This window comes from Osmerus eperlanus, chromosome 18, assembly GCF_963692335.1.
Source record: "Osmerus eperlanus chromosome 18, fOsmEpe2.1, whole genome shotgun sequence".
Classification (NCBI taxonomy): Eukaryota; Metazoa; Chordata; class Actinopteri; order Osmeriformes; family Osmeridae; genus Osmerus; species Osmerus eperlanus.
Window position 1 is genome coordinate 8,971,822 of NC_085035.1, and position 14,139 is coordinate 8,985,960.

Consider the following 14,139-nt stretch of genomic DNA (forward strand, 5'->3'; position numbering starts at 1 on the left):
CACATGTATAAAAACGGTCGTACGCTCGGTCCTGCGCACCTTTCCTTTATAAATCACAATCAACTTGAGATTGCCCGCACATGAACGAGCCACTGAACCCGCCTTGCCTCTTCCCATAAATGAATATGCTCGATGGCCTATAAATGCGCCCCTGAGGTCATTTCTTTGTCTAAATTAAAATGGCTAAACACGCAAAAAATAAATATTTTCGCAGAATGTGAGATCGAGGTTCTAACAACAGTGGTGGAGGCGAGGAAATGTGTCCTGTTTGGTGGCCTGTCAACAAAAGCAAGTCGTGGAGTGGAAAACTGTCACTAGGGCCGTGAAATGCTGTGGGTTCGGAGAACCGGACCATTGCAGAAATTAAGAAGAAATGGTCATGAATGAGCCAGGCTCACAGAGACAATTGCATTTTCTCATGCCAATCTTGTAGTTGCACAGCCCAGCGAGTATTTATTTCATCTGTAGTAAATAATACGTGCAGCGTGCAATATTAACCATATACAGAGGGTGACATGCATTTCCTGAGTGATTTTGTCGTTCGTTTGACACCCTCAAGTTTAACAGAAGTTATTAAGTGGTGGTGGATTAAACAGTTAATAGCATTTCCCGTTTGGGTTTTGGCATTTTGATGAATAATCCACATCAATGATTAAACTTTTATTAGCGGAGGTAATTATGTGTTTTGAATAGTCAACGTCATAGACGTATGACAGTAACTGTAGTGGAAACTTTATTTTGTAATGTTTGGTGAGTTTCGGCACTTCAGTTAGAATTCACCCAGTTACAGAGCCAGACAAGACTTTGCGGACGGCCCGCACATTCTCGTACCCAACGTTTATACATGAGGCCCCAGGTCCTTACCTTTAGAGCCCTGCATGGCCAAGTTGCTCCCTACATCTCTGACTTGATACAGCTTCATACTCCCACTCGTAGTCTGAGGTCATTAGGTCAGAAGCTATTATTGGTTCCCTGCACTCATTTTAAAACTAGAGGGGATCAATCATTCCGAGCAGTGGCTCCTAGGCTGTGGATTTTTTTGCCTCCCTTTCTACATTGTGTGACTTCTGTTGAATCTTTTAAAAAGCAATTGAAGACTCTGCTATTCAAACAGGCTTTTAGTTAGTCAAGGGTTTTTTATGGTTGTTTGTTATGTTTTCTATTTAAAATGTTCGTGTCTTAAGTTGTGGTGTTGTATTGCATTTTGTTGTGAAGCACTTTGTGATTTTTATCAGTGAGAGGTGCTATACAAATAAACTTTACTTACTTACTTACTAACTTACTTATGGTGCACCACAAATTACTCCTTTCAGGAAGATTTGATAGTTTTATGCAGGCTAATTTATCACACTGTAAATATCAGTTATTTTCTTAGCTCCACTTCTTTATTTCTACCAGTGCATATTTAACCCCAAAGCACAGTGTTCCCTTTTCATCCCTTTTCACTCTTGCATTTCTACCCCTATTCTAGTTCTGGTTGCACTTGTGATTTGAACCGTGGCCCCTATTTCAATTTTTTTTTTTTATTACACTTTTTAATATGGGAGCTGGACAACTCAGTCATGAAATGAGACCTCTGGTGAGTTAATGGCTTTGACATTTCACATTAAGATTTTTTTTCTTCTCCAAGATCCCATCTGTTCCAGAGGCTATGCCAGGCCACGAGGAGTCAAATGTGAAGGTAACCTTTCTCTTTGTTGAATGTGTTTTTGAAGATGCCAAGTGAGCTCACTATTTCTGTGTTGACACATGACTCTTTGAGGAGGAGTCCCTGGTTACCTGGTAGCCTCCTTAAACTCAAGTCAACTGAAATTAACCCCATTTTCATTTGACGGGCATGTGACAGAACTTCTATGCTCTTTACAAAGACAAATAAACTACAGATTGTGGTGAATAAAAGTATATTACCTCAGACTTTTCAGGGTCAACATCCTTTCACTCTTTGACCAAAAACAGTTACTTTGGATATTTTCCAATCTTGAAAATACAAATTGTCGACATGAGGACATGATGTACTCCATATAAAGGGTATAATCATTTTCCATCCCCATCAACCCCTATTCTGACCTTGTGTTGTTCTGTGCATCTGACAATAAAAGACTTGAACTAGAACTATTCATCCATCAACAGGTCTTGTCATAGCTTTGGAATGAGGTAGTGTGTTTACTTACAGAACAATAAGTTTACTTACAGAACAATGTAAGTGTTTACTTACAGAACAATAAGTTGGTTGTGTGTGGAATTGTACATTTAAAAAAATCTGTCTAACATTAGCGTTGGAGAAGTTATGAATTTAAAGAAACTTGTATTAATCTATTACAATGTAGATTTATTTTCAGTCTGTTCTGTCTAGTCAAAATGAACTTCCAACACCAACATATGGTCTTTCACTGTTTAAAGGCTTAGTGTTTTGCCCTTCTGGAAGCTGATGTGTCCGTATTCAGTGGAAATCTCTCTTCTTGTAGTCACAGAAATGTTTCTCACATATTATTGTTTTTGCAGATGTAAATGAGTGTGAAGTCTTCCCAGGCGTGTGTCCCAACGGGCGCTGTGTTAACACTAAGGGCTCCTTTAAGTGCCAGTGTCCCGAGGGTCTTACACTGGACTTCACTGGCCGGGTGTGTGTAGGTATGTAATAATCTGAATCTTAAACTGAATCCAAGGTTGTTTTCAGTTTATGGTCTTTGTTGGTGTTGACATGAGACTGCTTGACAAGGGAGATAGTGATGTTTGTTCCTAGATAGTTTGATTAAGTGAGTTGCTTGTATTGAGATTTAATTTTTATGATGATTATATTTGTTAGAAACTGTAGAAGTTTGGTGCCAAAGTTATTTTGTCAGTTGTTCGGTGGCATCACCTTCCTTGCTGATATTCCATCAAACCTAAACTTCAATTCCCCCATTTCGTAGACATTCGCTCAGAGCACTGCTACCTGACGTATGATGAGGATTTGTGCACCAAGCCTGTGCCCGGACGCTTCCGCATGGATGCCTGCTGCTGCACGGTAGGTGCCGCCTGGGGGAAAGAGTGTGAGGCATGCCCCGAGCCAGGCACCAGACAGTATGAGGCCCTGTGCCCACGGGGGCCAGGCTTTGCCAATCGAGATGTACTCACCGGTCGGCCCTTTTATAAAGGTACATCTGTTTTCTTACTAAACTTGACCTGGCCAGCTAGTATTCTATAGATTTGCTCAGAGCTTTCTGTTAAATTTAGAAATGAGGAGGGGTGGGGGCTGGTGTAGAGAGCAAGGGTTTTAATGTGTATGACAGTGAAATATTTATAAAAATGTTACATTTATTGGGTGTTTTATTATATGGATAATTTCTTGTATTTCTTATTAATCAAGTATAAAAACTTGTGTTGTGCTGTTGTTGTGTTGTGTATTTTGTTGTGTAAAGTTAAATCTGTCCTCTGCAGATGTCAATGAATGCAAGGTATTTCCCAGTATTTGTACTCATGGAAAGTGTCGGAACACCATTGGGAGCTTCAGGTGTCGCTGCGATGGCGGCTTCGCCCTTGACATGGAGGAACGCAACTGTACAGGTTAGACTGTATCTTACACGTTTAGTTGTTGATAGGACTAACTTATATAGAAACTAATGTGATACAATATCATAAGATATTTAAGTAGCCTACCATATACAATCAATACATTACACACAAACCATTCTATACCTGTGGTTTGCCCATACCCATGGTCCTATACAGATATCGATGAGTGCCATATCTCTCCTGACCTGTGTGGTCAAGGGGCTTGCGTCAACACCCCAGGAAGCTTTGAGTGTGAGTGCCACCAGGGCTATGAGAGTGGCTTCATGATGATGAAGAACTGCATGGGTGAGTAGTCCCTGTATGTCTTACTCTTTGCCTTGCAGCCTCTCTCTCTCTAACCCCCCCCCCCCCCCACACACACACACACACCTTCACCAATACCTGTTCATTTCTCTGTTCCCCTTTTCAATCTCGCACAACCAAAGTATGCTGACAAACCTTGTCTTGTCGATGTGTGTTCTCAGACGTTGACGAGTGTGAGCAGGACCCGTCGCTGTGCCGCGGGGGCTCCTGTGAGAACACAGAAGGCAGCTACGAGTGTGTGTGCCCCTCAGGGCACCAGCTGTCTACTGACGGGGCAGCTTGTGAGGGTGAGGAACTCACCAATCACCACTGCCAAAAATACATGTGTTAGGTTTTAAGTCAAGTAAAGGTCCATGAGGAAACCTAGCCTGGGTGCCAGCCAAACTTAGCCCGCCCACAAAAAAATTGGGTCGGGAAGTTGGGTCTGGGGTCACTCGGTTGGGGAAAAACTATGTCCGAACAAGAGCTGTTCGGAACAATCAAATTGTCAGGGCGGGCTTTATACGATGATGGACAGATGATCAACGGTAACGTAATCAACCACATCACCAAAGAGTGCTTGGGTTGAATTTGTTTTCAACAAACAACATACTACGTTGCTCGGATTGGTTGTAGGTCTATCCAATTGAGTGAAGAGGCATTTTTTTCCGGGTTCGGTTGAAACACGCCCCATACTCACAGCCCAACGGAGCGGTATCAGACTCATATTCTGACTAGAATTATGACGTCAGGCTTGAAGAAACCCTGCTTATAATAAACATTTGTTGTATGTTATAAACCAATAACAAGTCACCGAACAACATAAATATCCTATATTAAACAGCCTTGCAGCACACACAATTAACACAGAACACTTGACGAGTACATATTGTACAAGTATGTGCAACGAATGTATTAACTCATACTGACGCTTCAAAGTCCCTAATTGGTAAATTATACAAGACTCAGTTTAATATTGATGCTGTCATTCATTTTGCATCAGAAGTCATAGGCAAGACTGGCCATTGAGTGATTCAGGCAATGCTTGGATTCTCTCTGGGAAATGCTATGGGTTGTAAAGTTTGAGTAGATTAGCTGTCACAGTCTTAGGAATCTGTGTTATTTCTCAAAACTGGTTATTGTTTTGAAAGCAGATAAGAAGAGGTCATTATGTAGAACAGTATTATGTTTTCTTATTTATAGCTAATGTACACTAGCTATAATATCTACAATCATACATTGTAACTTTACTTGTAATATGCTTACGTATTTCTTCTCAGATGTGAACGAGTGCGAGCTGAGCAACAATCTTTGCAAGCATGGAAAGTGTGTGAATGTTGCAGGCACCTACCATTGCTTATGTGACTCTGGTTACCAGGCAACCCTGGACAGGCGGGGCTGTGCAGGTATGGAAAGAACATTTTTTGATGGCCACAGTCATATTGAATCTTTATACGTTTTCATCATAGGTCTTCTCGCAATTGTGATGTAAAAGGTAAATATGCATATGTGTTTTGTGTGTGCCTGATGGTGTCTCTGTGTGTGTGCGTGTGTCACTACCAGATATTGATGAGTGCACCATAGAGAACGGAGGCTGTGACCTCCACTGCACCAACTCTGAGGGAAGCTATGAGTGCAGCTGCAGCACAGGCTACTCACTTATGCCTGACCTGAGGAGCTGTGCAGGTACACAAATACACACGCTTGCATGAGGCACACAAACAAAAAATCCACACACACACACACACACACACACAGGCACACCTTCTGAATCTCAGAATCAAAGTGTGCCTTCTTTTGATAGTTATAGTAAACAAAGTCTAGATTGAAGATTGACCAACTGCGAAGGCACGAAAGTTCAAACAGAACACATTTTTTACAAGTTCTCAAGATCCTAGCAGGTATTTTCGAATTGACAGTGAAAGCCAAAACACCATTGTTTAGTCTGAACTTTTTACATGAAAAGTGCTTAGTGACTCCTCTTTAGTTTACCGGAGAATGTGACCAGTACATTCTCGAGCACCTCAACACACACACTGTGGAGAGTGTCAACAGTGTGGTATGCAGTACAGTAGCCACCTGGACAGTTGGATCCTACCCATTTCAGCCGATAGTGAAGGTGATGGATATGTAGTAAAAGTATATTGTCTATAGAATACTGGGTATAACCCCGCTCTCTGACTTCAAACACCCGACACTGATGGATGATGAGTCATCGTTTTTGCCCTGCCAGGAGAGACAGCTGCTCACCAGCTGTTCTCTTTTCCTCTCACTTTCTCTCTTTCTGTCTATTTCTCTTCTTTTTTATGATTTTGCACTTTCACTCTCCCTTTAATCATCTTTCTTTTGTTTCTTTTAGTTTTATTGTATTTTTTGTATTTCCGCCTATATTTCCATTACCTGTGGAATTCAAACTCTCTCATGGTATGTTTTCTCTTACCCTTCATGTCTGCTCATATCTCTCTCTCTGTCCTGTTCTCGTCCTCCGTCTCCCTCCCTCTCTCCAACTACTTATCCTGCTCTCTCCCTCCTCCATTCCCATTCTCTCCCCCACCTTTCATATCTGTCCCTCCTTCCATCTCATGCCCTCCGCCTGCCTCATGTTTGCCCTCCGTGTCTGTATATCTGTCTATCCAGATGTGGATGAGTGTGAGGAGGAGCCTGAGGTATGCAATGGTGGACAGTGCACCAACGTCCCCGGAGAGTACCACTGCCTTTGCTATGATGGATTTATGGCCTCCATGGACATGAAGTCCTGCATAGGTACAGGCAACAAACACTCATACACACAAATGCACACTTCCATTGCATCAAAGCACACACACACATCAGAGTGCTGACATGCATTCATGCATACACACACACACACACACACACACGTGGATAGATCAAATGGCTTTTGCGGTTTGTAACTTAAGCTCAGTAGTTGAGTTTTCAAAAGTCTGCAGTTTTAGGAGTCATAAATCAGCCTTTAATTTAAATGACAATTAACATATTCATTACTGTTTACAGTACACAGAAAACCACACAAACCATCTGTCTTTATAGAATTCACTATATGATGAATGCTAATACATCTGATGAAAACAAGTATCTGATATTTGCCTTCAATTCTCTCTCATCTATACCTCTCTCCCTCAACCTTTCCCGCTCTGTTTCTCTCTCTCTCTTGCACTCCCTGTCATCCTTCCTCTAACTCTGTCTCTCTCCCCCTCTTCCCCTCTATCATCTAGATGTAAATGAGTGTGACTTGAACCCCAACATCTGTATGCATGGGGAGTGTGAGAACACCAAGGGGTCCTTCATCTGCCACTGTCAGCCTGGCTACTCTGTTAAGAAGGGAACCTCTGGTTGCACTGGTGAGTGTGTATATATGTGTGTGTGTGTGCACGTGTGGCGCGAGTGAAAAGTTCTGAGTTGTACAAGTTGTGTGTACAGTGTGTGCACACAAATTCTGTGTTCATTTATGTGATGTGTGAAGTGTGTGTACTGTACGTCTTGAAGCATGTTGTTCTGCTCTTTGTGCATCAGTGTTTGTATGTGTCTTTATTTGTGTGTAAGAAAGACAAGTTTTACTGTCAGTATGCAGGACCCAACAGGACTATTCTACTTCCACTTCCCCCCCGTGCCCCATCAATTACATCCTTGCACCTCGACACAACTTTCTCCGAAACCCTTCATCTCTCAGAGATTTATTACCGGATTAACCTAACAACCATGTTGGCTTTTAAGCACTTCATCATTACACATGTTAAATATATTTGAGGACCACGCTTTGGGCTCATGGTAACATGACATGGGAGTTTTGGGACTCATTCAAAATAATGTTTAAATACAGAACTATTGTTTTTGAACTTAAAATGACTTGATTTCACACTTTCAACAGTTTTCTCTCACAAACAACCTCAGGGCCCTTGAAAGGAATTTTTTATGTAGATTGATGTGTATTTGACAGTAAATTAGGCTCTCTCTCACTTATCGCTCCCTATCCTGCTACTCTCTCTATATAGATATGGACGAGTGTGAGGTTGGGGCCCACAACTGTGATATCCACGCTACTTGTGTCAACACCCCAGGGGCCTTCAGGTGCTCATGTCGTGAAGGCTGGATGGGCAACGGTGTCAAGTGCACAGGTAGGTCGCACCAGCCTGAACATAGACAATATTTTTCCTGAAGTGAGCCTTTAGATGTCCCTCAATCCATTGTATGTGTGTGTTAAAAAAAAAAGCTGAGGTGCATAGATATGGACAATTTATGGATAGAAATGTAAGAATACTGTACATTGTTTAGGCCATTTTTTCAGCCCCAATCCATTGGAAGCGGTTTGACAAAAACCTTCCTTTTTCTCTGTACTTTTAGAGCAGGTTTGCAGACTTGACTAGAGGAAGACTTGGAGACCAAACAGGATAAGAGAAAAGATAAAGAAGCAGGCCAGAAAAGACAGTATTTTTGGATTAAAGCATTCAAACTGCGAAATCCAAAAGGAGACAGTACAGATAGAGACCAGACAAAAGAGAGAGAGGAAGAGAGACAGACGGAGAAAGAAACAGACAGCGCCCAGCTGCATGTTAAGTCTGGTATGAAAGAGGACTGGAGATGCATCGCAGAGATTTCAGTTGATCTGGTTTCCCTTTTTTCTGAGATTAGGAGGGAGTTCAACAAGTCACTGTGGCCTGACTCACACTCTACACTCTGTCTGAAATAGCTTAACTGGTTTTAGCTGTCTGCTTAGAAATAAATGTCCATGTGAGAATGATGGTTAAGAAACACCTTAATATACTGAGGCGGATAGTTTATTTGCCAGTCACCTCGTCCAATTCATATCATAACAGAATTATCTAAACATAATACATTTTCTTGAAAGAAATCCCAAATTGCACTGATGGAGAGTGCAAAGGAAAGAGGAACTAGTGTGCAGTAGGCCTGAATTCTGAGTATTAGGCCAGAGCTCTGGGCATTCAATCCAAATGCGACACATTTGCTGAAATTCTCAGATGGGGTGGGATTACATTTCAGAGAAACACATCACCTGAATTGAAAGGAACCATGCACAGAACAGCACTTCATAAACCATTTATTTAATATAATTCACTGGTTGTGTGAATGGTTGTGTTTTAAGACTTGGATGAGTGTAACAACGCGACACACCACTGCAGCGTAAATGCCAAGTGTCTGAACACTCCAGGATCCTACCGTTGCTCCTGTGCTGAGGGCTTCACTGGAGATGGATACAACTGTGCAGGTAATACATGCACATACACACCCACACACCCACACTGTGTGGGTCAGGCACACCATACTGTACATACAGTACACACACACACACAATGCTCTGTCTGCTCTTTTGCATACATACACAAACAAACACAGATACACAAACAATGGCTTTACTCACTCATACATACTGTGACACACAGGCACCCCAACACAGAGACCCCTGCACATTCTTATGCCAAAATATATTTCTGGATATATGGATTTATTATACTCTTAAATAAACCCAGAAAAAAGGAATGTCAATGCTGTGCACACCCCACTCATCCTTCCACCCCCCCGGCTCTTGTTCCTGTAGACATGGACGAGTGTGCGGATAACGTGGACCTGTGCGAGAATGGCCAGTGTCTAAACGCCCCGGGGGGCTACCGCTGCGACTGTGAGATGGGCTTCACTCCCGCCACTGACAGACGTACCTGCCAAGGTCTGATGCTCAGTATAATTTTTTAATTAATTAATCATTTTCCATCATTACCTACTGTGAATCAGAAAATGGCACAAGTGACACCTGGGATGCCTAAATTGTTGTATGTTATTTTGTTCATCCTGGTGCACGATACCCAAGTAATCTGGTATCTCCATGCACCCTGAAATGTACCATATTTTTCGGAAATAAAGACGCAGTTTATACCCACGATTTTAAATTTTTCTTGGTGAGGCTTATATTTCGATGCGGCTTATACCACAAACAACAGTAGAAATACTGTGTTGCGGGTAGAATATTACTACATGTATAGGCTAGGCTACTACTCGGCAGTGTTCGCATTTAAGTTGATATTGTCAGCGACGATCTAAGTATTACTTTTCAGTATGTGGTGTCATTAAGAGGCTGTGATATCGTGGTAAATATGGCTATATATTGCCTCGAGACAACCCAAAATACGTGATGAGTAGCCTACATTCGGGTAGTGTCTATGGTAGTTATTTCAGAAGAACCAAAACAACATGTTGCCTGAAGGACAACGTATTTAATAAATCTGTGACTAAATGACCAAAATTCCCATGTGCTTCAGTAGCTCGCGGTGTAATGCAATGGACTTCAAGGATGGATGTGTTTTTGCTCGTGGGATCGAATCCCACTCGAATATTTAATTTTTCTTAACTTCCATTTATTATGGCGTGAATGGCTGTAATGTAGTGCTCACTGCATTTGTTCAGAATATAAAATTGTGGAATTAATTGATTTCAAAAGATATAGCGAAGAAACACTCAGCCATACACGAAATCGCATAGGAAACGAATAGACCCATGTTGTGTTTCAAAGGGTTACGCGTAGGCTATTTTGATCGTATTTTCTGGGTTAGCAGCGACGTTCTTAGTATGAATTTTTAATATGTGGTGTCAGAAGGAGCTGTGATGTCGTAGAAAATACGGCTACAGCCTCGAAACAACCCCAAATACGTGATTAGTAGCCTACATTCGGGTAGTGTCTATGGGAACCAGTTGTTTTAGAAGAAGCCAAAACAAGACGTTTCCTGAAGGCCAACGTAGTTAATAAATACGTAACGATTTAGTTGATCTTTTATGAGCTAGAATAGCTCGCAGTGTAAAGCAATGGGCTTTGGTGTAATGCGTGTTTTTGCTCTAGTGTGATCGAATCCCACTTCATGCGAGCCTGCAAATGTTTTATTTTGTCTCCAATTATTTTGTTGTGAATGGATGTAATGTAGTGCGCACGTAGCCTATACTTTCATATTCGCTGCAGCAAATATGCGATCCGACTTGAAAATCACCAGTAATATGTTGGTGAATTTGTGACGAATCAGGTGATAGAGGAAGACTGATGTGAACGCACAGCTGGGGAACCAGTTAGCGTGGAAACCAGTTGGGCGACACCACCGTATCAAGTGCGGCATATATTCCAGTGCGGTTTATACTCAGATTTACAAACACAAAGCTCCCATTCTGGTGGGGTGTGGTTTATAGAAAATGCAGCTTATTTTCCGAAAAATACGGTAGTGCATACTGTAGAAACTGTAGTCAGGAAGCAAACAGGGCTATAACACTGTTTTTGCTAATGAGAAACACAAGACTTCAGGACATCTGTGACTTACTGTATACCTTACTGCATGGCTATGGTTATATTTAGATGCTTTTCGTTCCTGCTGATTCAGATTTAGTTGAGGATGTGAGTCTTTATGAAAGACATCATGTGTTGTCCCGGAGACAGCAAGTTGGGTATAGGGAGTGCACTGTGGCATGGTCTCACCGTTTGTCGATGTTGAAAACACACCCAGACGAGCACAAGACACACATTGAAGCTTTCTGTGACATGAGACCAAGCATCACATGAAACCCATCCAAACCTTATCATAGATATGGAGGGAAGCATGAACTGTGTTTGTTTGTCCGTCTGTGTCTGTGTAGAGGAAATGCGCCAACACATGAGGAAGCGTGTGGTCATGTCTGTTTTTCGCCCCCTTATGGAACAGAGGGTCATTGCCCTCCAGGATTTAAGCTGGGGTAGGCAAATTCTGGAGGTTCATGCTACTCCAAATTTTGCGAAGCTAGCTATTTTAGCTTCTGTTTGACACGATTCAAAACAAAATATCCCACCCCATCCCTTCAAAGCCACTCCCACAAAACTACAGTAATGCGCATTGAGTGAAGGGGCAGAGTGCGCGCAAGTAGGTTGGTAGACAGACAGGTAGCCCGTCCAATCAAAAAACAACAAAAATGTGCTTCTCAACAACATTAGATCCCCTGCCTTTAAATCTTTCTCAAGATAGCAAGCTACAATGTTGTTAAAAGAGTGTCTGCTTTAACAACATAGTACATAATCACACAAATGGCCCTTTGTTTTGTCCTGTCCCAGATATTGATGAATGTTCCTTCCAGAACATCTGTGTGTTTGGAACCTGTAAGAACATCCCAGGCATGTTCCGCTGTATCTGCAACGATGGCTACGAGCTGGACCGATCTGGAGGCAACTGTACAGGTAACTATATCTCTCTCTTGCTTTCTCCTCTCTCACACACACACTGCTCTGGATCTCTCTTTTTCTGAAATTCAGACGCACCTGCACACAGACACATTCCAGTTGACAGCCATTTTTCTTTCCTATATTACCGCACTGTGAGTTCCCATCTTCCCTTCACACAGACACACCTATATTTGACCTGCTTCAGATTAGTACTGGGAAGTATGACGCTGACCCTGACCTGTGTTGTGGGTTATTGGGCGTCTCTGCCCTCTGAAGTCTGTAGGTTTTAAACAGTAGTGAGATGGGTTTGGTCATGGAGTTTAAACTGTACAGCCGGGGCCAAAAGTATTGGGAGCGACATACATTTTGTGTTTGCAAAGCTTGCTGGGCCTTGGCATAAAATGACTGCTAACATAATTTCAGTAAGTCATATCACCAGCACAGGGGAAAGTGTGAAATCACTATCATTCTGATTGGATTTTAAGAGCAGATTGACTGCTGTAAAGGAGGGGACTATTTGCATATATTGAAAGTTTTCGCCCCCAAAAAAGCTTAAAAAAATATGAAATGTGCCTTATTGTATTCTATAGAAACATGTGAGAACATATTCCTAAAATACTGAACCAGCAAACTTTGCAAAACACAACATTTGTCATTGCCAAAACTTATGGCCAAGACTGTACACTCATCTCACTGATCAAACACATAGTGTATCACCTGCCATACCCACCCATTTTTGTTATGTTAAGATCGAAAATCTGCATTAAAGTTAAGAACGTAAATATGAAGTTTAACTGGTTATGTAACGTTGGATAGAACGGTAGACTGGTCACTGTATCAGCTCACAGCAGGCACATACTGTGCCTGTAGCCTAATTACCAAGTGTTTTAGAAGAAATTAAAACAGGTCGCACCATAACAATGATTTGCACTCGCACAAATGCTCCCAAATATTTTCTGAGGTCGCACAGATACAGTTAGGTCCATAAATATTTGGACATTGACACAATTTTCATCATTTTGGCTCTGTATACCACCACAATGGATTTGAAATGAAACAATCAAGATGTGCTTTAAGTGCAGACTTTCAGCTTTAATTTCAGGGTATTTACATCCAAATCAGGTGAACGGTGTAGGAATTACAACACATTTTATATGTGGCCCCCCCCCCTTTTAAGGGACCAAAAATAATTGGACAAACTAACATAATCATAAATCTAATTGTCACTTTTAATACTTGGTTGCAAATCCTTTGCAGTCAATGACAGCCTGAAGTCTGGAACCCATAGACATCACCAGACGCTGGGTTTCGTCCCTGGTGATGCTCTGCCAGGCCTCTATTGCAACTATCTTCAGTTCCTGCTTGTTCTTGGGCCATTTTCCCTTCAGTTTTGTCTTTAGCAAGTGAAATGCATTCTCAATTGGATTTAGGTCAGGTGATTGACTTGGCCATTGCAGAACATTCTACTTCTTTGCCTTAAAAAACTCTTTGGTTGCTTTCGCAGTATGCTTCGGGTCATTGTCCATCTGCACTGTGAAGCGCCGTCCTATGAGTTCTGAAGCATTTGGCTGAATCTGAGCAGATAATATTGCCCGAAACACTTCAGAATTCATCCTACTGCTTTTGTCAGCAGTCACATCATCGATAAATACAAGGGAACCAGTTCCATTGGCAGCCATACATGCCCACGCCATAACACTACCTCCACCATGCTTCACTGATGAGGTGGTATGCTTTGGATCATGAGCAGTTCCTTCCCTTCTCCATACTCTTCTCTTCCCATCATTCTGGTACAAGTTGATCTTGGTCTCATCTGTCCATAGGATGTTGTTCCAGAACTGTACAGGCTCTTTTAGATGTTTTTTGGCAAACTCTAATCTGGTCTTCCTGTTTTTGAGACTCACCAATGGTTTACATCTTGTGGTGAACCCTCTGTATTTACTCTGGTGAAGTCTTCTCTTAATTGTTGACTTTGACACAGATACGCCTACCTCCTGGAGAGTGTTCTTGATCTGGCCAACTGTTGTGAAGGGGTTTTTCTTCACCAGGGAAAGAATTCTTCTGTCATCCACCACAGTTGTTTTCCGTGGTCTTCCGGGTCTTTTGAT

The 14,139-nt window shown here is 41.9% G+C and overlaps 1 protein-coding gene across 1 annotated transcript in view; it reads left to right on the forward strand.

Moving 5' to 3' along the window:
- LOC134039089 (fibrillin-2) overlaps positions 1–14,139 on the forward strand; it is a 97,704-nt gene that overhangs the window by 56,897 nt on the left and 26,668 nt on the right. The window contains exons 22-35 of the mRNA XM_062484838.1: positions 1,631–1,681; positions 2,503–2,628; positions 2,910–3,134; positions 3,418–3,543; positions 3,709–3,837; positions 4,017–4,142; positions 5,115–5,240; positions 5,398–5,520; positions 6,472–6,597; positions 7,068–7,193; positions 7,845–7,967; positions 8,954–9,076; positions 9,407–9,532; positions 11,924–12,046. Coding sequence (XP_062340822.1) covers positions 1,631–1,681; positions 2,503–2,628; positions 2,910–3,134; positions 3,418–3,543; positions 3,709–3,837; positions 4,017–4,142; positions 5,115–5,240; positions 5,398–5,520; positions 6,472–6,597; positions 7,068–7,193; positions 7,845–7,967; positions 8,954–9,076; positions 9,407–9,532; positions 11,924–12,046 — 1,779 coding nt within the window. The remainder of the gene's footprint in view (positions 1–1,630; positions 1,682–2,502; positions 2,629–2,909; positions 3,135–3,417; positions 3,544–3,708; positions 3,838–4,016; positions 4,143–5,114; positions 5,241–5,397; positions 5,521–6,471; positions 6,598–7,067; positions 7,194–7,844; positions 7,968–8,953; positions 9,077–9,406; positions 9,533–11,923; positions 12,047–14,139) is intronic.